We start from the raw sequence: 14980 nt of genomic DNA, 5'->3' as shown, positions 1-14980 counted from the left end.
CTTTTGCTTATCAAACATGAACTTGTACAACTCTGCAAATGCTTTTACTAAGCGAGTATTATTAAAGGACTAAAATATGACTGTCAAGAACTGAATGTTTTGGAGATTTTCTACTGCAGTCAGATTTTTTTTTTCTTGAAGTGTAGCGGGGCCAGTCCCAAACTAGTTGAATTGACATGAACTTCATTAGTTTAATTATTGATACGCTTTCCAGCTGCATGCCAGTCAATTTGTGTACTTAATTCTATTTGGGAGTGTCATTTTCATTGAAACATTTTTTTACTGAGTTAGGTTAAAGCAAAGTTATTTTAAGTAAACCTTCAACCAATGGAATCATGCTATTGAGAAAAGCTGACAAGGTAGTTAGTCCTGTCTGTCTTTGCATGTAGAAAAGAGGACTATTTGAAGCATTTCTGGGTATTTCTGCAAGTTGAGCTGTGATATGGAGTTTGGTTTAGCCAGGATTTTTTCCTTGCTTTGGTCCTTTAAATTCAATGTTCTTTTATTTTTAAATTCAATGTTCTCTTATTTTTAGCCATTTCTGCATTTGAAGTCCAACCACTTTCAACTGAGGTCCAAGAAGGTGGTGTAGCTCGTTTTGCCTGTAAAATAACAGCAAACCCTCCTGCCACTGTGACATGGGAAGTGAATCGAACAACTTTACCTCTAATCATGGACAGGTATGCGGAGTTACACATTTTAGAATGTCATTTATTTTCTGTGGTAATTTTGAGCCTGCTACAAGAAGAAACTATCCATCCTTGCAGTGCCATTACATAAAAAAGGTTCCATGTGTATAGTATGTCAACTATTAAAAGAGCTATTAATAGTTATTTTGTTAATTTTAAATAGGTGTTATGAGTGCAGACCAGAATCACCTGCTATTGTCTACACAGTAATCATTGACCTGTGAATTGTTATTGGTGAACTTTGTATGCGAGTCATCCTCAGGAACAGGAATTGCTGTGGGATACAGAATAGGTGGTCTTTGGCTGTAGGAGTGGTTTGAACTAGCGGGATTGCTTTCACAGAAGAATTGATGCTGAACCTGTTTTTCTTTAGAGGGCCGATAACGAATTATATGTACAGAAAGTTGAGTTAGAACACTTTATCCTAGGGAAATTCTGCGCAGGGAGAGTTTTCCTGAGTTGATTAACGTGTAACATACAGCCTGTTCCCTGCTAGATTCTTTTCCTGTCCAGAATTTATTCGTTGAACCTACTCCCATCCTTCTCAACATGTAACTTTTGTTGAACATGTCTAAGATACCTAGCATGCAAAGAAAAGTAAAAAGACAAATATTAAAATTGAAAGCATAGGTGGGTTTCTGGGAGCTGTATACCCGTTACACCAATATATCAGAAAGTGCTGCCAAAAATCAGCCAACCTGAATAGTATGAATGTAGTAACTGACTAAAGAAGGTTGGGATGTTTCCTTCTGAGGGTGAGAAAGATCTGCTTGTTGAAAGTAAATTCCTTTGCTCTCATTGTGGTGCTGGGGGGAATCTCGCCTGTAGTTCAGAAATGCAGGGAGGTGAGTCATGTATAGAGAATGTTTTTGAGTCTCCATCCTGATGTTCTCAGGTCAGTGTAGCAATGCCTGTTTGTAAATCAAGTAGTTTATTCCATGGAGGCATTCACTGGCTGAATGTTCATCTACATTTCTTTTTTTGTTCCTGTGACAGGATAACTGCTCTACCTACAGGAGTTCTTCAAATCTATGGTGTTGAACAGAAGGATGCTGGGAATTATCGATGTGTTGCCACAACAATAGCCAATAGACGTAAAAGCACTGAAGCAGTGCTGAGTGTTATTCCAGGTACTCACCATGTGAGATTTTTTTCAATGGCATTATGTTATTTTTTACATTGTGGCAAAAGCACTTACATGTGTTGAAGAGCTGTACTGTCTTCTGAACCACTCGCCCAAATAATAATTTTGCTTGCTTGTATCTTGCGGCTAAAATATTGTTCTGTGTAAATTTCCACAGTTACTGAAATAAGGCTTTGGTGTAAATTTAATTCTAAGCATCCTTAAAAAAAAGTAATGTTTTACTTCATATTTAATTGAGCTTTTTTTTAATTGTTCTCACTTTCTTTGGTTTTTTTTTTTTACCTCCAAAGCCTCAGACTTGAAGCCTTTTCACAAGCCATCTATAATAGCTGGTCCTCAAAATATTACGGCATCTCTTCATCAAACTGTCATACTGGAGTGTGTAGCCACAGGGAATCCAAAGCCAATCATCTCATGGAGCCGGTTAGGTAGGTCTTAAAATTACAGTGTATGACCTTCAGCCTGTGAAGAGGAAGTGAAACTGGAAAGAAAGGATTTCAGCAATTAGGTTACCATTCTGAGGCTTCTTGTATTCTGCAACGATGAGTAGGTTAGGGTAGGGTAAGTGAAACACTTTCAGTTGTGTACTTCCATACTGCTGTTAAAAAGCCCTGAGGTTTTCTGAGGCTTTGGACTCCCCACTTCTGCTGTCAATCCCACACTGCCTCCAGCACAGTGTGGGCAAAGTGCTGGGTAGGGTGGTGACCTTCAGGGATCTGTGACTGAGTAGAATCAGTGGTGAGTTAGGGCAGGTTGGAGTGGTGGCATCCTATGGAACAGTCCTGTAAATGTTTCTCCCTCTCTTCTTCTTAGAAGCACTGTGTGAATGTGATTTGGACCTTGAGTTAACGGGCCATTTGGACTATGGATAGGTATAGTCAAACCCTGAGTAGTCTGCCTGGAAGGGGAGAAGAGAGGGAATGCGATAAGAATAATAACATTCATCAATGCATCACATTTTTCTATGAAAACTACGTCTGTTTTTATTCTGACCTGTACCTAAATGTGAAAGTCAGGACTATACCTGTAGAAGCAAATCATGAAAAGTTTTCCTACGTTTTTATTTCTAAAAGTGAGAGAAATAAACATATTTTTCCTGGTTGATTCAGTGGCTCTAATAGACAAACAAGTGAGAGAAAAGTTACCTAACAGTCACAGAGCATTTGCTCTGTGAAGTAGAAAGTAGAAGAAAATACATGGTAATTGAATATACTCATCCCCAGCATAATTCAGGAGGAGATAGATGATCCCTGCTTGTAATGATGATGTGGGTGTTGGTGGTAATGAACTGAATCATAATGCAAGGCAGCTGGGGAGGCTAACTGGGAAAATGGCATTAGTTTTTTAGCTGTGATGGTGAATTTCAGATAAACCACTTACCAAGTGGTGAGACCCAGTCATTGAATGGTCAGATAACTAGGGTGAAGAGCAAAGCAGATGGAAAATGGAAACCTCTGCAAGTTCATCTGTGATTTTCCTTTGCATCTTTTGACTTTTAAACTCTAATCTATGCCATTACTGCCTAGGCAACCTATTTAGGTAAGTTATTTAGTTACACTGGACAGCCTTGTAACCATACTTCTCCCACTCTCTCAAATAGACCATAAGTCCATTGATGTCTTCAATACCCGTGTCCTTGGAAATGGGAACCTCATGATCTCTGATGTAAAGGTGCAGCACGCAGGCGTGTATGTCTGTCGAGCCACTATTCCAGGCACACGAAACTTCACGGTAGCAATGGCAACTCTTACTGTGCTGGGTGAGCCTGCTTTGACTTCCACAGTGTGTGTTAATATCTTGTGCCTGTTTTGAGCTGTGCTATGTACTGGGCTCAATTTTTATCTCAAACATAGTGCACCAAGGGCTGCAGGGAGACTGCAGAGATAAAACAGTTCACAGAACTGTGGCTGCCTTCTTCTGTCTGTTGACTTAGATGAGAAGTGTCAGATACTCAACGTTTGAGTTACAGACTATCAGTTCATTTGCACCTGATGATACCCAGGTGCAATGTTTGCTCTGGGAAGACAGGCTTTCAACACAGAAAAGAATCCCATAACAAAGTAGAAGTATGTAATGTATATGTATGCTTTGTGAGCAGTACGTTACAGGCTGGAGTTTGATTTGTTTGTATTCATAAATGCATGAACAAGAATATGTAGAAATGTTGCTATCTGTGCAGATAATCTGTATTTTTAAACAAATGTGCTTTATTTACATGGAACGTGCTGTCTGCATGAGTATATGTGTGTTTGAGTGGCCTGAGGAGAGAGGTTTGTATGTGGAAAATTCATTATTATTCTGACTGTCCTTGCTTTTGTGGGGGCTTGATTTATTTATTTCCTTTGTTGCTTTGTAGCTCCACCTTCATTTGTGGAATGGCCAGAAAGTTTAACAAGACCTAGAGCTGGTACTGCTCGTTTTGCTTGTCAGGCAGAAGGAAATCCTGCTCCCAAAATTTCATGGTTAAAAAATGGGAGGAGAATACACTCCAATGGTAGAATAAAAATGTACAACAGGTAAGATTACGATTGGTGTATGAGAGCTGTGCTAGTGATGTGCTACCAAAGGATGAAATTCCAGTAACTAAATACAGCCAAGCAAGTTATAACTCAAGTAAACATGAAATTGGACATTATATGGACATTTTCTTGGCAGAAGGAATGCACGTTAGTCAATACCTAAAATCCTCAGCAAAGCTTTTGTGATCACTGCCTTACCTGGGGGGGGGAAACTGAAAGAGTTTTCACCACAGAGTTGCTCTAGATTGATGCTAGTGTAGCAGAGACCAGAATCTTGCTAGCTGTTTGAGGCTCTGTTTCACTACTTCTGTAGAGTGAGCAGCTCATATTAAAGAGTTGGTTAAGAAATGACAGCCCTACAGTTCTGTTCTTTGCAGGCAGGGAATAGATTTACAGGTTTGTTTTCACTGTGCCTGGCTTTGCAGACATAAATGTAAACATGGCAGATTTTGAGGAACACTTCAAGTTGCTAAATTTCACAGCTGCACATCCATTTCTCATAGAAGAGTTTGTGGTGCATAAGTCAATTACACTAAACTCATGAAGCAGAGGCAAACATAACTGGGTTTGCATTATGTAGAGCCAAGTTCTTCCAAGATGTGAGCTTTTTTTCCCCCTTTTTCTTCCTTTTGGATTCAGTAAATTGGTGATTAACCAGATCATTCCTGAGGACGATGCCATTTATCAGTGCATGGCTGAGAATAGCCAGGGATCTATTCTCTCCAGGGCCAGGCTTACTGTAGTTATGTCAGAAGACAGACCCAGTGCACCTTACAATGTCCACGCTGAAACGATGTCAAGCTCAGCGATCCTGCTAGCATGGGAAAGACCACTGTATAATTCCGACAAAGTGATAGCATACTCCGTGCATTACATGAAAGCAGAAGGTAAGCAGTTTGATTTAAATACTATTTAACTACTTGTATGTGGTAAGAACGTGAATGTCCTTGCAAAGACTGTCAGGTCTGAATGGTGCATAACCAGGGTTGCATCAGAGCATACCAGCGTATAAATACATATGGTAATCAACAGGCATGCTTGGGAAGAAATGCTTTTGCCACATTATCTCTTTTGTGGGACTGAATGTTCTTCCAACTCACCCTTGTCTGACTGCTCCAATGAGCAGATTTTGAAGTTAGGAACGGACTTTAAAACCTGGGCCCTCCCTACTGCTGTCTGGGTGTCCCTCCGTCCTCAGCGGGAGCTTCTGCCTGCTCTCTTCTCTGTGTGTGCTTGGCATACAACAGAATCCTGGAGGCTTACAGAGTTGACCTTTTCACCACAGACAGCTCTTTTGTCTGCATCCCTGAATTCTTGTGACTTTACTGGCTTTCATATATTTTGGAGTAGAATATTTGATACTTTATTGGCTTGACTATCTTTTCTTGGAATGAGTATTGGCTGAATGGTAAAATCTGTTCTCTTTTCACCCCTTGGTCTCTTACAATGAGAAAAGTATACTCAAAACTCTAAAATATGCTTAAATAGCCATGAACGGTTTATCCTAGTCTCTGAAATGATATATAAATTCCTATATAAAAAGGAATGGATAGCTGGAATAAAAATGAGCAGCTAGACACTTTAAATTCCCGTTGTATTATGTAATTGCTTTAAGCTAAGGTAATCTTTAAGGTGGTAGAAAACAGGCATTTTTCATAAACAGAAGGGATTGCCAAATGACTTGAAAATTTGTTAGGTGCATGGATTAAACTAAACTGCGATGTGGCTCAGTTTTCTAGGAATTATTTCTTTTTCCATTTCTATTCAGTAAGTAGTTTATTCAGGGACAGGACTGCAGATGCTCAGCTCTGTGTGGAATACCAGTATGCCATCTGCTAAGCAGAGGACAGGAAGGACAGCTTAATTACTCTAAAACTAACACAGGAATAGCTGCCTTTGCTTTTGCAAGTGGGATATTTCAGGACACAAGAGAATTTTGTCTGAAGGAAAGAAGGAAAGAGTTGCGGGAAATTACCCCCTACACTTTCAGTCACTGAGGTATTGTGCTCACACCCCCCTCTTAAAGCTAATATGAATGAAGTCACACGAGATAAGTTTTCTGGGTAATTGTATGTCTGGTGCCAGTATAGAGGGCAGAGACTGGGTAACTTCAAAGAAAACCAGAAAACTGTCCTTAGGGAAGTGTGTATTTGTGCAGGAAATACTCTTGCACAGTAGTGAAAGGAGGTATCTTCTGAAACGTGTTTTCTGCAAAAGTGTTTTGCCATCCCTGCTTTGTGAAATGAGGTGGTAACTTGTAACTTGTTTTAAAAAATAAAACAAATGCCAAACAAAAGCAAGCAAACAACCAAAAAAACTCTTGATTTATTTGAACTTGTGTTCTCAAATACCCATTTTTTCATCTTTCCAGACTGTCTTGTGATATTGACTTTATTTAATATAATGCTGTTGTGCATCCTTTTGCATTAGTAAAGAAATCCACACAGGGTGAGTGGGGCGGGCTGTGTTAATTACAGTGGTGGGAATCAAAATGTAGGTGACCTGCATGCCGTTTTTCTTTGCTAACATGATTGTATAGTACCAGAAGATCTGCATCAGGCCATAAACCCACTTTTGTCTTGTTTTGTAGAAAAAAAATTTTGACCTTCAAAGGCTAGTAGACTGCATTTCTGTAAAATAATTGCTTTCTGAGTCTATAAACCTTTGTGAGGATGTTGCCCGTATATCAGAGGGATTATTAAAAACCTAGAAAATGCCTTTGTGAAAAAGTATCACCTCGGCCATCTCTCTAATGTAAATTTAGAAGCAACTATATTTAAAGAAATGCAGATCAAATATTAAGGAAAATCTTTTGATGACATTCACACAATACCAGGCCATAGAGGTGCTAACATAGACTGTTGACATTATCAACACCTTATTTACTGTCTAAGAATTCTGGATAATTATCTATTAATGTAAATAGTTTGTATTAATGTATTGCTTTCATTATTCCTTTCAGCCTGTCTTTCCCCAGTCTGCCCTCACACCCTGTTTCAGACCTTCTTGAAGATTAAAAATTGTCTCAGATGTATCTGACTTAACTAGAGTATATCTTACTTGCTTAAAGCTTCCCATGTGTTACTTTTTACATTTATGTTCATATATTGCTCTTGTTTTAGTTACGAACTACATTTGTCAGTGTGGGTAAAGAACATTTTATTGCAGAAGAACAGTGCTTGTTAAGTCTTCTGAGTTGTACTGATGCTTATGATTCCATAAACTTTAAACAGAAAGGAAAACTGGGTAATACACTAATTTGTAGAGTTTTTTCTGTAGACTTCACAGTGGTTTATGTATTTGAATACAAAAGATACCGTCACTCGTCCTTTAATTTCACAACTTGAGTATTCTGATGTTTCACTGTAAAAACAGGTTCAGGTCCTCTTCCCTATTTAAAAAAAAAAAAAAAAAAAAAGTTAGTGTTTTAATCAAATTAGTTGAAGAAACTAACAGGTGTTTTTTTGTATTTTTGTTTTTTGTTTCTTTAAGCAGAATATTTTACATTCAAATCAGGGTCATAGTAGCAAGAGGAATAAGGGTCTGATGAGCGTGCATGTTGGAGTGTGTTAATTCCTTGTTAGTGATTTAGAAAAGGCACAAAGGGAACACTGATTGTGGTGGAAGGCAAGCCTTGTTCTCTATTATGGCTGTTTCATTAGGGCCTCTGCATGAGGCCTAGCAATCCATTCAATGAGAGAACAAGTCCTTTTAATTTGAGCTCAAGGATCTTGTTTAGTAGGTCAGAAATCGTGCCTTGCAATTCCTAATTAACAGGCCATTAACTAGTCTGTTGTGAGATGCTCGTAATCTTGTCTAATTAAAATGCTATCAAGTTAATTCATAAATGTGGGAAAACTTAATGGTGGAATTTGCCTTTCGTTTTGTTTATAAATTCAGTTGTGAAGAGGAGGAGCTGGCTCTTACAGAGTTTTGATTAAGTTGACATGCACTTGGTGTGAATTGTTCGTTAACACAGCAGCTTTCACCACACCTATTCCACTTTATACCCTTCCTCTATAGGAATAAAGCCCAACAAAGACAAGGACTGCTGCATGTGTTGCTATGCATATTTTAATGTGAATTGCTGAGAATTTTTTTTTTTTAACAACCCGCTAAGGAGCCAAACATTTTTGAAGCTCATTCTGGTCTGTTCTTATTGGCCTTTCTCCAAATTAATGAAAAAAACCGTGTCAATCAAATGTAATAGAATTCACAGGGCTAAAATGAGATCCTTTTGCTGAGTAAATTCTTTCTGTTTGTTTCTTTTGGGGGGGGGGTGGTGGTGTTTGTTTTGTTTTTGATGGAGTGGAGCCCTTGCATTCCTTGTAGTCTGCTATAGAAAGGCTCTCTAAATAGGTTTTGAAAAAAACCTCCCTGACTCTAAACAAATAGATTTAGAAGCTCGGTATGAATGATAAGGCTATTAGAGCTTGTCTGTTGTGTTACTGTACATTGGGCACAGTTTGTTGTGACTAATTCTAAATAGGGTTTAGAATTGCATTCAGCATCCCTTATTCAGGAAAATCCTGAAACACCATAATCTACACCACAGCAAGACACAGTTACTCCTGTGCATAAAAGAGCTTTTACTTAGTAAGGTTGAAAAACTAGAGGTAGACTGGGGAAGAACGTGAAATAACTTGGTAAGATCTTAAAGCCAAGGTGCTGCAATGTTTAGGGATTGTCAGGAATTTTTGTTTGTCTAACCCTTGTTTTATGCCAGGTTTAAATAATGAAGAGTACCAAGTGGTCATTGGAAATGATACAACCCATTACATTATTGATGACTTGGAACCAGCCAGCAACTACACTTTCTATATTGTAGCTTATATGCCTCTGGGAGCCAGTCAGATGTCAGATCATGTGACTCAGCACACCCTTGAAGATGGTAAGACAAATACCACTGATTTAGGTGAACATTTCTATTTGCACTGAATAGGATTGTGTAATCCAGTGCTAACGGCTCTTGAGGATCCTGAGTTTCCATTGACATCAGTGAGAATTCTGGATACGTGCAGTGTAAGACTGAGCCAGCTAATGAAAAGAATGAGAATAAAATAACATTCTGACAGGGCAACATTGTATATTACATGGTGTCTTTTTCTGCATTGAAAGACATTTCATTAAATCATATAAATAACTTTTCTAGATCTTCAAGACCTTTCCTCAGTGATGAGAATTTGATGATAGCCTAGGGTTTAGTCTCTATTGGCTCTCTCTTGGCGCTCTCTTGGGCTCGTGAAACATGAATCAAACTGCACACCCACTGCATCTTTGGCAAATTTTGGAGGAAAAATTGGAATAAATATTTACTATGCCAAAAAAATTTATCGTTTTTTGTTTGTGGGTTTTTTTGTCTTATGTGCTTGTTAGTAGAATCAGAATTTCATAAAAGACCCTACTGACTGACTTTTATGCAGTGATTTAACTAATCTGAACATCACTGCAACAACAAGCTGTTTAGTAGAGTTCATTAGAACTGATTAATAAATTCTGACAGGGTTAAGCTTCAGCAGTATGGAACATTGCCAGTTCCAGTTGTCTGCCTGTCTCTTTGCCAGGAGTTACTCACTCCTTACGTGGTTGGTGGAAGAAATCATGCACTGAGTCTTCAACAGTACAGGTTGTTTTCTAGACTCTCAGTTTAAGCTGCTGCATCTCACCTTGACAGTCAGTTTGTCAGAACAGTAAGGTGCTGATTGCCTTTGATTACTACTGGCAGCAATAAGAGAAGAAAATGTTGAGGGCCTTACAGAAAGGAGCTTGCTAAGGCTGTTCTGCATGCAGAAGGTGAGAAGTGTGAGCAGTGTCAAGTTATCCTTAAACAAGAATCTACAAAACTTCTTGAGTTATTTACTCTTACGTTATTGGCTCCTCATCATAGACTAAGGTGTCTCGTGAGAATTTTCTGTCTCTTTTCCCTGAGCTCAAAAGCTCTGTCTTTTCCTTTTTAGTTCCCTTGAGAGCTCCTGAAATTAGTTTGACAAGCAGGAGTCCTACAGATATTCTCATCTCTTGGCTGCCAATTCCTGCAAAATACAGGAGAGGTCAGGTGGTCCTGTACCGTCTGTCCTTCCGCCTCAGCACAGAGACCAAAATCCAAGTCTTGGAGCTCCCAGGGACTTCAGATGAGTATCTCCTCGAAGGCCTGAGGCCTGACAGTGTGTACTTGGTTCGTATCACTGCTGCAACAAGGATTGGCTGGGGAGAGGCATCTTTGTGGACTTCCCACCGGACTCCCAAAGCTACAAGTGTGAAAGGTAATTCCTAACGTTACCAGCACCCTAGAGATGGGGTCAGTTGAAGGCTTCATCTTAAGGATATAATTTTTTCTGACAGGTAATGAAAGGATGTGAAATAGCGTTTCTCATTACATGTTCTGGTGATCTAGAAAATAGTGTTGTAACCATGATTCTGTGCATAATCTGCAAAACCTTCTGATTCCTTTAATAAATTAAATGCAGTTAATACATAGTTTCAGGATCAAAAGTTGGAGAGGAACTAATCTGTCTCATGAAAGGCCTTACATGTGACAGGAGAAGGAAACGCTGATATATCATTTTGGTGTCAATCTTTGATTGTTTCCACATGTTGATGTTCATATATTTGACATGGTGGCAGGAGACTTTAATTCATGTTTGTGAGCTGCCCAGATATTTTAGCTTGTAGACTTGTTTCCAGTGACAACACAGTTTTCTTCTGTTTTATATAATTTGAATAAAAAAACCCCAGTGACCCCAAACCCTGTTGTTGTTCAGTGTAAAATGCCTTTCTGCAAATTGGGACATTACACATTAGCAGTGTGTATGGGTAGTTAAAGGATTTGAGTGGGTGCATGTATGTCTGTATTACAAACAAAATGCACATATGTTTTGAATATGCAAATTGACTTGATATTTGAAGTCTAATTTAAGTTGCTATAATTGAGCTTTGGATTACATTATTATTATTTAGTAATGTCATGCAGAAGAGCATTCAACTTTGCATGAGTAGCCTGAAATAGGTGTAGATTTGAATTTATAAGTGTATTTCTTTGCTGTAGTCCACATCCATCCACTTAGGATTTCACTGAGTTTTAACTACTGTAGCAAATTAGTAGCACTTGATGAAGTGTGATGTTATTGTTAATCACATTTGCTCTGGCTCACTTTAAAACAGGAGGTAATTTTATAATTACCTTCGGGTGTTTTCATTTTTCTTTGAAAATAGCGACCATATAAATTTATATATTTATTAAGAGGTAGAATTAATATTTTCTATTCTGATTTATCCTCAATTAAGTTGTTAGATTAGCTTATAGGGAGTCGGACGTCATAATAAAGAAATAATTGAGAGTACACAGATGAGCTAGAGTCAAAGTCTTGAGTGAACTTTGGACTGATGGGCACCCAGATTTTTGCATGAAAATTAATTGTTTCTAGAATACAAGAATATTACATATTTTTCTCTAAAACCAGCACCAAAGTCTCCTGAGCTGCGTTTGGAGCCAATGAACTGTACGACTATTACAGTACAGTGGCAGCAGGACTCTGAGGACACTGCAACTATTCAAGGGTACAAGCTGTTTTACAAGGAGGAAGGCCAACAGGAGAATGGACCAATTCTGTTGGATGCCAGTGATCTTGAGTATACTGTCAGTGGTTTAGGTGAGTATATAAAATATTTCTTAACTGTTCTGGAAGACAGCGAAATCAAAGGACATATTAGAGAGCTGAAATCATTAGACCTGTAAGGCAACAACATTAGGTTTGGCCATCTATTTTCCCAACACTAAGCTTTGCAAACTTGCGTTATGCTGCCGGTGGAATAATCCTCTCAAAATATGTGTTGCACAACACTTAGATTACCAGATCTGTTAAATCTTGTGTAAGTTGGAAGAAGGACACCCAAGTACTTATCACAAGATACAGAACTTACAGTTAGTAAATACTGCTAGGAAATGACATGTCTTTTTAATATTCGGTTTAATATGCAGTTTTTTCAGCTTTTGTGTATTTGTGCCTGCTCTAGTAACAGTGAGAGATTAATACAAAATACCAAAGATGTTTCTCTGGTATGTCTAGCCTATTTCTCTGTTATTTGTAGCCTTTGTTACAGCTATACTGCACAACGAGCACTGCTTGCTCACTGTAGTAGCATGTATCCCTCATGCATGATGTTATCCTGTTAATTTTTTTAAGGAATACTGGTAAATATTTGCAGGACAGAGCACAAAGATTAGGGCACAGTGCTTGCCGAGTCCCACTGGAGTCTTTCCATTGATCACCTGACTCTGTTTCCTCCTGTAGCTCTTGCGATGTGTATTAGTGAGATGTGTTGGTATCATCCCTAGGTGGAAGGTGCTTCTGTTTACGTATGTAACTGAGAATTTCTTTCTTTTTATGATGTGGTCTATAATGTAATCAGCAAAAGTAATATAGGACTTGACACTTAGCGTTTGAAGTGTGTCGAGATAGTTTACTTAGGGGTAGTGTGGAGAATTAATCTTGACTAAATTATCAGAATTGACCTGCAGTCTTAACTAGGTCAAATGGCCTCTTGACCATGCTCAGATATTCTCATCTGCTGCATACAGTTGAGATACTATTTTAGGGGAGATTTGAGGAGAGCATTCTGGTCTGTTAAGTGGACAACTGACCATCTGTGACCATTTCTAGCCAGAGCATCTGGCAGCAGCTGACTGTTTAACAGATCTGCGAGACAAAAGAGCAGTGGGTTGAAAGGATGTGGGGTGTGTGTGTGTCCTAGGACATAAATGCTTTTTTTTTTTTTTTTGTGGTCTTATTATTATGCAGTTACAAAGCAGTAATTTCGGACACATGCAAACTTATTAACTGTGTGATCCACATCATATGGATTTTCTCAGTACACTTCTCCTCAGATTAAAATATTATTTTAGAGAATTATGTTAGAATGTCTATTATCTGTGTGGTTTTATTGGTTTTTTCTTTCCAGTAAGTGTGTAGACTGAGGAGAAAAAAAGCAAAGTGAGTTTAGGAAATTACAACTTTCACATGGTCATGTTGTTAACTGAATTACGGGAAGTGTGGGCATGGATGAATTCATGTGCTTGAGTTTACCATTCAGTCATAGTGCACATGATATGTTGAGTGTTTATTCCTTATCGTAATTCTAAGTAAATATGGTGACCAAAACATGAAACATCCCGTATAATCTGATTGCCATTGTTTATATTTTTCACATATGCGTAATTTATGCTGCCATAGGTTAGATACACTGAAGAGTATTTTTTTTTTTCGAATAACCTCAGTAGAAGCAATCTTTTAAAATTATTTTTAATGGGATGTATTGAGTTATTTGAAGAGTATATCAAATACGGGAAGTTTTCCTGTGTAAATTCCTTTAATGGTTTCTTATTTTTGTTCGCTTTGTAGCATTTATGGAAAAATGCATTCATTGCTACAGCTACAAAAGGCTCACTTGGCACAGGAAACTTGACTAGGTCATGATTTTCCATTCCTAAGACGATTACATATGTTGAAGCTTGGAAAGTTCACACAGACTTCTCATAGTGACAGTTCCTGTCTGACGACTGTATTTGCCCATTGAGAAGCTGCCTCTTTGAAATACTTGCACGTGTTAAATTATTTCTTAGAAAACAGTACAAAACCAACCTTTTTCTGCCTGTGGCAGCTGCACATGTGGAGAATATAGCAGGTAAAATTATATGCAGTATATAAACCCACAAAGACTGTAGCAATATCCACACATTAAGAAGTGACTGACTTTTTATTTTTGTGAATAATGTGAGTTATTTGGACCAGGATATTTTATTTATGCATTTCAAATTTAAAATATTACTTGTTAGGAAGTGGTCCTACCTGGTAGAATTTGAGATAAAACAAGGCAAGCCACCACTCTAGGTTTTGTGACTATGGTAAACTGAATCTTCATGAACTGGACAGAGGCTTTGAGGACTAATGTTCTGTCATCCATTTGCCTCTCCTGAGGACACTAAACTACTGATTTATTGACAGCCTCTTTAAAATAAATGTCTTCATTATGAGCTACAGGAATTAGTAGAATACTGCAAGTGTGAAATCTGAAGGGGAAAGGTGTGTTCTAAGGTTTTGGTTTCATATATGTTGGATAACATGGTCAAAAGAAAAGATTATTCCCAATTGGAAGAATATGCTAATAGTAATAGGTGCTTCACAGTGGCAAAGATGGAGTGTTTTCTCATGCATTATCTGTTGCCACTGAAGTTATGTGGCTTCCAAACACCCCCTCTTCATTTCTTAGTTTGTCATGACCTAAGGCTGCTCTACCATTCCCTATTCTCTTGCGTAGTTAATAAACTGCAGATAGACTTCTAGTGACATTTGGAGTATGTCAATACATGTCTCCGTGGAACTTTCTGCAGATGTTGGTACAACAGCCAACTGTGCAAAATCTGTGTATTTAAAAAAAATGGTTCATTTACTCTGTGGCAATTGAAGTGCATTACAAAATCAGAATTCATAATACTCTCTAATCAAAGAGAACGTTAAGACTGTTGATTCCATTGATTGTTGATAGCATTGATACAACTACTGTAAATGATTTGCAAATGTCTTCAAGACTCTTGATGGAGGGACAAGCATGATAGGTAAAGCAGAATCAGC

General features: G+C 38.2%; 1 protein-coding gene across 1 annotated transcript in view; it reads left to right on the top strand.

Moving 5' to 3' along the window:
* Nucleotides 1-14980, top strand: part of PRTG (protogenin) — an 82731-nt gene that overhangs the window by 33032 nt on the left and 34719 nt on the right. Inside the window, 9 exon segments of the mRNA XM_074880761.1 lie at nt 536-680; nt 1686-1819; nt 2124-2261; nt 3434-3592; nt 4190-4349; nt 4992-5239; nt 9079-9243; nt 10310-10615; nt 11813-12001. Coding sequence (XP_074736862.1) covers nt 536-680; nt 1686-1819; nt 2124-2261; nt 3434-3592; nt 4190-4349; nt 4992-5239; nt 9079-9243; nt 10310-10615; nt 11813-12001 — 1644 coding nt within the window.

Source organism: Strix uralensis, chromosome 11 (assembly GCF_047716275.1).
Source record: "Strix uralensis isolate ZFMK-TIS-50842 chromosome 11, bStrUra1, whole genome shotgun sequence".
Lineage (NCBI taxonomy): Eukaryota > Metazoa > Chordata > Aves > Strigiformes > Strigidae > Strix > Strix uralensis.
This window is presented reverse-complemented; position numbering and strand designations above follow the sequence as displayed.